The 12260-nt window shown below is 46.0% G+C and overlaps 1 protein-coding gene across 1 annotated transcript; it reads right to left on the reverse strand.

Annotated features, from left to right (window-relative positions):
• Nucleotides 1-2497: 2497 nt before the first annotated feature.
• LOC307198212 (uncharacterized protein) lies at nucleotides 2498-5087 on the reverse strand. The gene is made up of 3 exons (XM_079944972.1): nucleotides 4030-5087; nucleotides 3758-3811; nucleotides 2498-3437 (listed from the first exon to the last, which is right to left on the reverse strand). Exons 1-3 carry the CDS (start codon nucleotides 4576-4578, stop codon nucleotides 3429-3431), a joined length of 612 nt encoding a protein of 203 aa, XP_079801098.1. The 5' UTR covers nucleotides 4579-5087; the 3' UTR covers nucleotides 2498-3428.
• Nucleotides 5088-12260: the final 7173 nt, after the last annotated feature.

Consider the following 12260-nt stretch of genomic DNA (forward strand, 5'->3'; position numbering starts at 1 on the left):
CTGCTAGCTACTCTTTTTTGAACTCCTTTGTACAGGGTTTCTAAGCTGAAATACCACGGTTCTAACTTGGAAACTCTGGTGACTTCAGAAGGACTGTTAGAAGACCCTAAGCTCCTAATTTCTCCCCACTCTGAAACAAATTCTACCAAGATATGAAGAGTAGCTTCCTTTTGGTGGCAGAGTTACAGAAGAGTCCATTTTGCTCACCTTTCTTGTAACATTGATAAAATAATAAAGATAATCCCCCTTTTTTTAAAGAGGAAAAATCTGGAACCCAGAAAGAGTGAGTTGCTGGCAACTTCTACCTTTTGCAGAATCTTTGCAATGACCAAGTTCTTGCATTCCACGTGACCTCATGTAATCCTCACAAAACCCGAGGTATGGATGTCCTCTTCATCTTTCCCGTGAGGAAGCTGATGGTCTCAGAGATGTAGAGTGAGCTGACCAAGGCCACACAGCGTGAAGGGCTCAGCTTGACTCCTTGCCTGGGGCGCTGTCAACCGGGAGGCTGGCAGACACTTTTCCCTGGCAAAAGCTCAGATCTGAGTGTCCCGTGCTCGCCCTTGGGCCATGACCCTGCCTCCTCATGCTGTTCTGTGTTGCAGAACTCACCCTGGGCCACACCCTGCCCCAGGGAGTGAGGACATAGCCCCCGGAGGGGAACTGTGCAGGAGGGGGCCATCAATGACAAAAGACCTTGTGGGAATATTTGAGTCCCTAGAGAGGCTGGAGGAAGAAAACTGGGGAAAACTTGTCTGGGAAAGTCCAGGTCCAACCCTGATACTTACAACATGCTGTGGGAAACATGAGCTGAAATTCTCCATGAGACATGAGAAATTGCCGCAGCTCCAGGCTGACGCTTTCGCTGGGAGCTGTAACCCTGTAAGGTTTGCATCCGAGTAGTTGACATCATGAAGCAAGGCCTGCATTTTGCACTGTTTGTTCTAATACTAATCTTTTCTGTTTATGAAACGTCTCTTACATACCAGGCAGTATGCTGTGCACATTACATAAATCATCTTGTGTGATCTTCACAAAAACTCTATGGCTCAGATTTTATTGTTTTGCCTTTTTCACAGATGAGGAAACCATGACCCAGGGAAGTTATGAGACACGCCCAAGTTGATTTAGTTCATAATTGGCCAGACTGGAATTTAACTTGCGTTTCTCTGACCCAAGCCTTTGTTAAACCATTACACTGTATCATTCTACCACGACCCTGCCAAGGATCTCTGCCCCTCAGAGAGGACACTCCCCTCCATCACTTTTCATACCCCAGAGAGACCATCAATTTTCCATGAACTCAATGCCTGTTCACTTCTGGGCTTTATTCTTTCTGGAAATGGAGTCTGGTAGAGGAAGAAAGGAACTCATAGAGTTGTGTCTGGGGTGGCAGAGAGGTCTTAGAGATCCTTGGCTTGGGGTGGGAGATAGAATTGGATGTGTATCTATTGACCTAATTCCGGTAAAATATAGCAATTTTGTACCAGTATAGCTCCATTTCCTGCTCCCATCTTTTGTGCTTTTGCAATATATCTTACATTTATGTATGTTTTAAACCTAACAATACAGTGTTAATAACTATCGCCTTAAACAATCTTATCCTTTTTAAAGAAATTAAGAGAAGAGCACATAGACACTTTTTTTTTAAAATTTACTTTTGGCTGTGTTGGGTCTTTGTTACTGCGCGCAGGCTTCTCATTGCGGTGGCTTCTCTCGTTGTGGAGCACGGGCTCTAGGCGCGCAGGCTTCAGTAGTTGCGGCACGTGGGCTCAGTAGTTGTGGCTCACAGGCTCTAGAGCACAGGCTCTGTAGTTGTGGCGCACAGGCTTAATTGCTCCGCGGCATGTGGGATCTTCCCGGACCAGGGCTCAAACCCGTGTCCCCTGCATTGGCAGGAGGATTCTCAACCACTGTGCCACTAGGGAAGCCCCCCCGCACTTTTATATTTACCTGCATATTTATCAATTCTGATATTCCTGAGTTCTAGAGATATTTTCTCCCCTTCTCTGAAGACCCTATTTATATTCAAGCTGTTTGGCAAAAAAAATACTAAAAATTATCCTCTGCTAAAAATTCCACTTGTCTTTCTGAAGACATAAATTGACTCTGCTCTTAAAAGTGATCAAGCTTGTTTTCCCCCTCTGGTCATTTATTTTGAACATAAATACGGTGAAAATAGAAATAAACTCTCCTGGTATATGTGTGTTTTTGGTAAACGTATTTGTTATACGTACAAGCGAGTCTTCCCAAGGACTTCTCGTAAGAATGTAATGAGTCAAGGCAGAAAATTCCCTGACATGTAGCTGGTACTCAAGTGATGTTAGTTTCCTTCCACCTTCTAGAAAAGATAAACATAATGTGGAGGTTATAATCTGAATGGGGAGACTTTACTTTTTCAAAATTCCACCCTTATTTACTTCCCCTGTCCCTACACTGCCCAAAATCATCAGGTCTCAGTCAAAAGTAATTTAATTAATTATTTACACACGCACATACACACACACATACACACAGTTGGCATAGAGTTCGTAAGACTCCTTTTTTATATTAGAGACAGATACTACCCAATATTTATTCAAAATAAATCAATAAATCAATGAAATGATAGGAAGTTAATATAAGCATTTACTATGTCATCAGAAGTAATCAATTAATTTTTAAATTTTTTTTAAATTGAAGATTAGTAAGACTCCTTTGATAAGTATAAGTACTAGATAACTAGCAAGAGCTTCCTGCTAGCTTCTCTAATGTGTTTTTAATAAATCTTACACTAGCCCTCCATCTTCTGGAATTACGGTAAGCATGATGCCCAAATCACCCGAGGAAGGGCCAAGTTACTGAGTCACAGCCAGAGATCTCCCAGGGCAACCTGGTACAGAGTGCCTGCTTGGGAAAGGCCAGTGCCTCGCACAAGGCTTGTTCAGCCAAGTAAGTGCAGGCACACCTCATTAAGCACCGCTCTCACTTTGTGGAGTTCGTATCATGCTGCCAATGTTGGAAATATTTTTATAATTAAAAAGTGTTTATATTCATAACTCTTTTCTTGTGGGGGGCAGAAAAGCAACATGGGTTTATTTTAAGGCAAGTACAACAATTAAGACCACATAAGACAAACACAGGTCAAGTTAAATTTTTAGTGGGTTTTTTTTTTTCTTTCAGGAATGCTGGGGGAGGAATCTACTATACAACACCATTACACTTTGTAAATAAAAAGTATCAGATACTTGACTTCTTTATCCACCACCAACAACAAAAAATAAATTATTTTCTTGTTTTGTAAAAGACCTACAACTGGGAAAAGAATTATATCTCATAATTGTACAGGGGGGAAACCCCACATGGGTTTCTTGAATTTTCACTTTGGCAGTTAGAAATGGTCGGGCAAGATGAGAAATGATCCAGTGAACTCAACTTTAAATATTGTATTAATGGCTCTGAAAAACAACAAAAAAATAGCCTGATTACAAATCCACACATTTGTACAGCACGGTTAGAGAAATTTAAAATTACACACAGCACATACATAATCTATAGAGACCCCCAGAGGTCTATGGGGGTCTCTACAGAGAGTCATTACTGGGTCGCTACGGGATTTGGTCCATAAGTTATAATTTTTGAAACCCCGAGTGGAGCAGTGAGCACAGCCATCCTGGAAGGGGAGCGGGATTTTAAAATCATTATTCATTTCGTTGGGCCGCGTCCGTGTACTGGGGCCTCTTGGGATCTCAGAAACGAGGCGGCGAATTAAAGTCACCTGCAGCTTCGCGGAGGGCTGAGGCTGGCGCGCGCGCTCTCTCTGCTCCCGGGTCTGCGGAAAAAGCGGTGGGCAAGTTTGGGTTCTTTTTGCGTCTCTGCAGCCTGTTTGAGAGGGGCGCGTCTGCTAAGCGAAGCCGGAGAGGGCCAGGGCAGAGGAGGGCCGGGGCAGCTGACTATTTCGTGCAGTCATAGGAATATGGAGCTGCGTGGCGGTAGAGAGAAGGCGTAGGTAGATCTGCAGGGCAGCGGACAGCTCGCGTTGCTGCTCACCTGGGGTTTGCCGAGCGTCGAGTTCTCAATCCCCAGCCGGTGGGAGTTGAACATCTCCCTGACGTTAGGGAAAGTCTGCTGCTGGGCTGCGAACGTGTGGCCGGAGAGCTGGTTCAGGTCCCCGCTGTGGTTCAGATACCAGGACGCCGCCTGGGCCGCGGCGCCGGCTGGGGCTGGGGAGCTGGCGGGGGCGGCGGCGCCTGCGGGTGGTGGTGGCCGTGATGCTGGTGGTGATGGCCGGCGGCGGTGGGCGCGCCCTCCTGGCCGGCGGCGAGGTTGAGGGCGCTCAGGGGCGATGTGGGTCCGCTCGGGTGGTCCGAGAGGGCCTCGTCCAGTGCGGGTGGTGGGGGACGCCCATGTGCGCCGGCCGCTCGGCCCCGGTGTACAGGCTCCTGGCGCGCACGCTGCACTGGTAGACCCCGGCGCCCGCAGCCTCCAGGCCCTGCGCGCACTGCCGGCCGTAGGCAGCGGGCGGCGCGGCGCGGCGCGGCGGCGTAGGGCAGAGCCAGCGGCGGCACCACCAGGCCCGCGCTCCCGGCCTATATTCATAACTCTTATGCAGGGTTTCCTAACCTTGGCACTATTGACATTTGAGGGCAGATAATTGTTTCTGGTGAGGATGTCCTGTGCATTGCAGAATGTTTAACAACATCCCTGGCCTCTACCAGTAGGTGTCCCCCACTCCTAAGTTGTGTCACTCAAAAATGTCTCTAGACACTGTCCCTAGGGGACCAAAATTGCTCCCACCCAGATGAAAACTGCTTTTCTGTTTTTTGGGGTTTTTTTTTTTGGCCGGGCCGTGCTGCTTGTGTTCCTGACCAGGGATCAAACCCGGGCCCGTGGCAGTGAACACACAGAGTCCTAACCACTGGACCACCAGGGGATTCCCAAAAACTGCTTTTCTGAATTACGTATTAAAAGGCCAGTTCTCACTCTAGAAGAGGGAGCACTGTAGCAAAGCTCTCAGCCAAGGGCACCCATGGGCAATCCTGCCTTTCTTCTGCCTGAAAGGCAAATGTCAGGCTGTGCTTCCTGGGAGCCTCCTTCTGCTCTTATTCTGGTTTCTGATGAACTGATTTGACCTCCTAAGAGAGCTGAGGAAAGAATACCAGGAATAATGCTGGCAGACCCACCAAAGTGCAAAAGGAGATGTACCCACAGGGATCTGGAAATGCAGGCTTCGGAGGAGCCTTCAAGGAAGTAAAGTGAAAATCTGCAGGCGATGAGAGGATTGACCAACCATTGTGTGAACTATAGTTGGGAGAAGCAGTGGCCAAGGAATGAGGATCGTGGCTGCAGGGAATTTAAAAAGAAGGAAGAGCTACCACTAATGTGCAAAGATGGGTAACACATTTGTGTAGAGACCAAATGTGGTGCTGGTCCAGTTAACACTCCTGTTTCCAAAAAGGCATCATGCCACACACACACACACACCCCACACACACACACCCCTGCAAGTGGCATATGCCTGTTGCACATTTCCAATGTATGAAGCATTTGTTTATTCATTGAACACTTGCACCAGCTCTGGGAAATATGCTAACCCAGCATAATTAATCTAAATTTATAGATGAGAAAATTGAGGCTCAGAGAGGTTAAATGACTTGCCCACATCAGGAACACCTGGACTTAAAAGTACAACCTCAGACTTTGAATCTGAGGCTCACTAAATCCCACCAAAGCAGACTGGCTTTGTCTTCCAAAAGATCGGATCTCTGGAGGATCCGAGAAAGCAGGTCGGTGGGGAATGTGCTGGACCCTGGTGATTGGGGTGATTCTCTAGACAGAATGATTCTCTAAACCAAAACAAGTTGGGTCCTCCTTCTACACAGTAATGTGCGTGTTGTTCCCACAATTCTTTGGGAGCCCCCAGATGCCGGGGAGGCAGCATCTAAGACTATGCCTGGCATGCTGTGGGAACTTGGTAAGTGTTTGTTGAATGAATGAGTGATACAAGTTTATTGGAGCTGAACAGACAAGGGTCCCAGTCCTGGTTCTGAAATTCATTATCCATGTGATAATGGTCAAGGTAGCTTAAACTCTCCTCACTTACAAAATGGGGGTTCTAAGCCTTGCAGGGATCCTGTGTGGATTCAAGTGAGGTAATGAATGAAGAGTATTTTAAATGGTGCTTGGAAAGGTAGAGGCACTCAACAAATGGTAGCTGCTGTTTTATTATTGTTTAACGGGCTCACACCATGAAGTGTAGTAAAGTGGCCTTTGATAAATTCAGATCAGATAAGGCCAAAGGAGAAAGACAGAGCTGTGCTTTGGATGGACACTCTGTTCCAAGGGTGGATCAGCCTCGTGAACAGCAGAAGTTAGGGATGAAAGAGCTGGATGTGGGATCAGGCTCCTCCTCCTTGGTCCCATTTCTCCCTAAAATGCCAACCCCAGGCTGGGCCACTTGCTGGGTGGCACCATGCAGCTCTGGGTCTCTCCCTCACTTCTCCTGCTCTTCACCTTCTGCCAAGAACTTCGATCAGAATTAAGACAAGGTTGGTATGGAACATGGGAGCTCCAAAAATAGCCTGGGAATAGGGCCAGGGGCCCAGCAGCCCAAAGAAAGTCTTGACCCAACACCTTCTAGCATGACATTAGGAAAGGCATTTCACTTCTCTGACCTTAGTTTCTTCATGTAAAGTTGGAAGTCCTAATATCTACTTTGAAGAGTAGTTGCAAGGGTAAAGCTATTCACATAACAGGAACATAAAAGGAGAGTTCAAGAAACTTGTAATCCTGCCTCAGAGGATCTCGTGGCATTTTTTCTCCCCATTAACAAATATTTACTGAGAACTCAGAGCCAGGCCTGTGTTAGGTATGTAGACTGCGGAAAAGAGTATGATGAGATCCCTGTTCTCAGTCTTCTTGGTGAAGGAAGGGAAAGAGTGATTGAGAGCAGCTCCTGTTTATTGATGCTTTTCTATTTATCAGGCTTTTCATTGGTTACCTCTCACCCTTCAGTAAGCCTAAAATGTGCATATTATACGCCCATTTACAGTGAAGGAAACTGAGTGCCAAAGACATAGATGATTTGTCCAGGCTCACACAGCTAGAAAATGATGGAGTCAGGTTTCAACCCTGCTCTCTGATTGAAGTCAGTTCTCCTCTCACTATCGGATATCTACTCCAGAATGACAGTGAGACAGGGGATGGAAGCCTGAGAGACCTTACTAATCAAATCCTAGACAATCAGATCTGGAATTGTGCTCAGAGATGGTGGAGTTCAGCTCCCTGATTTTATATATGAAAAGATGGGAATTTGGAGAAGTTAAGTTGATACAACATCACACAGTAGTATGTGGCAGGGCTAGGATTTGTATCCACTTGAATTGGAGTCTCAAGTCTCGGGTTTTCACCACATCAGGTTACTCCCAGGAGTGAAAATCTCAACTTCTGTGCAGATGGAGAAGGCCCTGGCTGGGTGGGCCAGGTGGGCTGGATGGGAAGAAATACACAGCTCAGCTAATATTATGGACAGCCTCGCATTTGTGGTCAGGGCCATCCCAGCCCCCTAGCATATGGGACTAACAAGCGGAAGGTGATGGGGCCTCTCAAACCGCTTTGTCTCTTTAGGCAAAGCTGTCTCCGCAAATATATGCAAACTTCGTATGGAGAATGGCCTTTGTCGAGGCTCGATCCTGTGCTGATTCTACAACTGGAGAACTTATGAATGTGAGGTTTTTTATTATGGAGGTTGTAATGGCAATGGCAACAACTTTTTGAGGAAAGAAGCATGTGAGAAAGCCTGCAAGAACACCTGATTTTCTAGTAAGAACACAGCCCTCCCTGGAGTCAGAGTTGCTCTAGGGCAATAGAAGTTATTTTTGTGAACAAGAGATGCATTCCTCCACTTCAAATTTATTCTCCCTGCCTTGTTCTTTAAATCACCCATCTCTGTGCCTGAAATTCTACAAATATCACCAACATGTTTAAAATCTCAAGACTTTATTTTATTTATTTATTTATTTTTTTAAGACTTTATTTTTAAAATACGTACATACATACAAATATACTGGGGGAATTAAGAGTTAAGAGTCATTCACACTTAGTATGAATTACTGCTTAGTGAATTGGAGGATAAAGGTTTTGGAGGAGGGAGGGTGAATTTGAAAACTTGGGGCATGGTATTGGAAGGGCCCACATTGAACAAGGAAGTAGACCTTTGCGGGTAAAAATTCAATTAAATTTTATCCATAGGGATAAGATTCAATTATCATCTCAAAATAACATTCCTCTGCATATGCCTTCATTTACTTTCTCCCTCCCTCTCTCTCTATGTGTGTGTGTGTGTGTGTGTGTGTGTGTGTGTGTGTGTAAATTTTATAGTATTTTCTATCAGGATTTTTATGTAGCATTTTATTATAAACATTTAAACATTTTCCCAGATCAGTGAATATTCTTCAGTGTCATTGTTAATGGCTATATAATATTCTGAACTATTTACAAAGCACTGTAATTTACTTAGCCAACCATCTGTTGTTGAATGTGTGCTTCCAATTTTTCATCATTGTAAAATAACACAAGGTTAAACGTAAGCATGGTTTTTAAACACCTTTGAAAAATAACATCCTGAGTGCCATCAGAAAGGTGGCTGAATAAGATGTCCCTCTGCCTGATCATTTGGCATCCATCCATGGGCAAAAATGCCTTTGTGGCAGCTTTGAGATCCAGCTAGGAGACTGTGAAATCCAGTGCAGTCCAAGACTCAGGAGAACCATTTGAGAAGGCAGGCCCGCACCCAGGTGGTTGACTCACCTATCATGGTCCCAACTATAGACCCAGAAACAGCTCCACGCCCCTGAGGACTTGGCTACAGCCCCATTTAGCTTGGTCCTCTCCCCAGCACCATGTGCCCGGGGACGCATATGCATGACCATATGTCTTGCTCCCCCAGGCATCGGGTTAACAGGCATGGAGAAGTCAGTGAGTGCTGAAATGGCTTGTGAACAGCCTCCAGCCCCTCTCAGCCGCTGCCTAGGAGCCCCTGGACGTAAGCCCACCAAACTAGCTCAGACTGTAGATTCTGAAAGTGCCCTGAAACGGAGTCTAGCTCATCCCACCCACAGGCCCCAGACAGTCCTGCTGGCACAGGGACCCAGCAGAAGGCACTCCCATCTGTGCCCCCGGAGATCCTGAAAGGCCTTAGACTGAGTTCCTGCCCCTTCCAGCCACAGATTTTGAGCAGTCTTGCCGGCACAGGGACCTGGCGGGAGACACATCTGTACCTTGGGAGATACAGAAAGGGCCCTAGACTTCACTCCAGCCCTTCCAGCCACCGTCAGGGAGCAGCGCAGCCCAGCTAGGGACCTGGCAGGAGACACACTCATCCGTGCCTGTGGAACCAGGGCTACAAACCTCAATCTTGGCTGTTGAAACTGAAATAGCCCTGGGGCTTCGTTCCAGTCCCTCTCGGCCACTGTCCAGGGCCAGTCTCGCCCACCCAGGGACTCATCCTGTGACCAGGCAGCGGTCCTCCCAGGGACCTGGTGGGAGCCATACCTATCTCGCACCTGGTAATAGGCTCACTGACTGAGGACCTGACCTTGGACCCTGAAGCAGACCCTTGTCCCAGCACCTCCCTACTGAACAAGGTAGTAGAGGCAGTCCCACCCACCCAGGGACCAGATGGAATCCATGCCCACCTGAGCCCCTGATAACAAGCATGTCAATCACAGACCCCATGGCAGACCCAGCAACAGCCTCAAAACCGGTTCCAATCCAGCACAACTGTGATTCTGGTGGTAGTCCTAGTAGGCTGGGGAAGTTGTAGAAAGTTCTTACATGCCAAAACAAGTCTTTCAAGACTGGAAGAGGAGTTTGCTCCTTCAAACGCACAGACACCAACACAGGGCCACATGAATCACAGAGAATCAGAGAAACATGGCACGACCGAAAGAACTAATGAAGCTCCAGTAACCGGCTCCAAGGAAATGGAGATCTACAATCTGCCTGCCAAAGATTTCAAAACAGTCATCTTAAAGAAACTCATAGAAACACAAGAGGATATAGGTAGAAAAGTAACCAAAATCAGGGTCTTTTACAAGGATGCAATCTAGGTGTTGTCAACCGGCTGAAGCTGCATTGTCATCTGAGGTTCAACTGGGGAAGGATCCACTTCCAAGCTCACTCACGTGGTTGTTGGCAGGATTTAGTTCCTCGAAGGCTATTGGCCAGGGGCCACCTTCAGTTCCTTGACAAGTGGGCCTCTCCAGGGGGCAGCTCACCACATGACAATGGGCTTCATCAGAGCAAGCAGTGGGAAGAACCAGGACGAGTGCTGGCAAGATAGAAGTCACAGTCTTAATCTTGGAAGTGACGCCCCATCACTTTTCGTTACATCACTGCTCATTAGAGACAAGTCACTAGGTCCAGTCCACACTCAAGGAAGGGACTACACAAGGACATGAATCCTAGGAAGTAGGGATCACTGGGCCACCTTAGCAATCTGACTGCCCCAGGGAGGAGCTTGGCCAGAGTCACACAGCAGTGACTGCTTAAAGGCTCGGTTCTTGGGTCTCCTTCCTCTCCCTCCTTCTTCCCTGATATTTGTTCACAGGTGAAAGCTGAAAGCTCATAGTGCCTGGTCCCTATGAGTACAAATACCCAAGAGGTCTTACATCACCAAATCTGGATTCTGAGAAATGTTGTGTTATAAAAGTTGCTTAGGCGAAAAGATAAACAGAAACTACCAGAAAGAAGAAACTACCGGAAGGCCATTCGGTGCCAGATAAGCTACAGAAGCACAGGAAATACCACTGTTGACATAGTGTTGAGAGCTCATTAAATTTCTTAATCCATATATGCTGGAGGAATATCTTCCAAATGAGCAAGCTCCTCAAGGCTTTAAAAAACTTTCTGGGAATAATGGAAGTGAATAACTTAGGAGCACACATTAATACAGATTTATAACCTGCTTTTACCAGTTAACAATATTGGGTGAAGATTTTCCTATATCGTTAAATATTCTGCAACATAATTCTAAAAGGGGTAGAGCTTTCTGGGTATCGCTGGATCATAATTTATTTAAACAAGTCTTCTCTGATTAAATGTTGAGATTATTTATGCTTTCTCAATATAATAAATAATGTTGCAAGTACATCAGCGTGAGCATTTCTGACTGTTTAGTGAGGATAGATGATAAGAAGGGGAGCCTCTAGGTCAAAGAGGACATGCATTTGAAAAGCTTTCAATACATAACACCTTCTATTAAAATTCTCATAATTGCCACTTATGGAACACTTATGATACGCCAGGAACCAAGTTACGTGCTTTACGTACATGATCTCATTTAATATTTCCAACAGCCTAAAGAGGAAGATTCTATTAATATCTGTATCTTACAAATGAGGAAGTTGAAAGTCAGGAAGATAAATTACTGGCCCCAAATAGCAAACCGGCAAGGAGTGAAGCTGGTGTTTGAATCAAAGTGTAACTCTAGGACCCATATTCTTAATCAGTTTGCAGTCATTAAAGTTCAGCTCTACTGAGCAGCCCAGTCTTAGCTTACCTCTCCATCCTGTAAACCCCCTGACATCTCCATATGGACTACACAGAGATATTCTGGGCCTGCCTGCTTCTACCTTTTCATGGTCATATTTTGTGGGCCCTTGAAAGTTGGGATCTTGCCTTACACATTTCTACCTCGAGCCAAGAAAAGTGATGTGTACAAAGTAAATACTCCACAAGTACCTGTTGATTATTTTTGTAGAAAAATAACACCAATAACACCAATCATGGTGTTTTGTAGAAACACCATGGAGGAAAGGATGGACCCAGGATTTATTGGGTTGGCGAAAAAGTTCGTTCGGGTTATTATGTCTGATTACAGAAAACCCGAATGAACTTTTTGGCCAACCAATATTTTTCAGGTTTTTTTGTTTTCTGTTTTAAATTTTATTTATTTATTTATCTATCTATCTATCTATTTATTCTTGGCTGCGCTGGGTCTTCATTGCTGTGCGCGGGCTTTCTCTAGTTGTGGTGAGTGGGGGCTACTCTTCGTTGCAGAGCACGGGTTCTAGGCGAGTGGGCTTCAGTAGTTGTGGCACTCGGGCTCAGTGGTTGTGCCTCGCGGGCTCTAGAGCGCAGGCTCAGTAATTGTGGCGCACAGGTTTAGTTGCTTCGAGGCATGTGGGATCTTCCCGAACCAGGGCTCGAACCTGTGTCCCCTGCATTGGCAGGTAGATTCTTAACCACTGCGCCACCAGCGAAGTCCTGCGCTACTGTTT

This window comes from Stenella coeruleoalba (genome assembly GCF_951394435.1).
Source record: "Stenella coeruleoalba genome assembly, chromosome: 15".
Classification (NCBI taxonomy): Eukaryota; Metazoa; Chordata; class Mammalia; order Artiodactyla; family Delphinidae; genus Stenella; species Stenella coeruleoalba.

Coding starts and splice junctions, on each gene's coding strand:
- LOC307198212 (XM_079944972.1), bottom strand. CDS start 4,578: ATGAATATAGGCCGGGAGCGCGGGCCTGGTGGTGCCGCCGCTGGCTCT. Junction 3,812..4,029: donor CGACGCTCGGCAAACCCCAG/GTGAGCAGCAAC, acceptor CTTTTTCCGCAG/ACCCGGGAGCAGAGAGAGCG.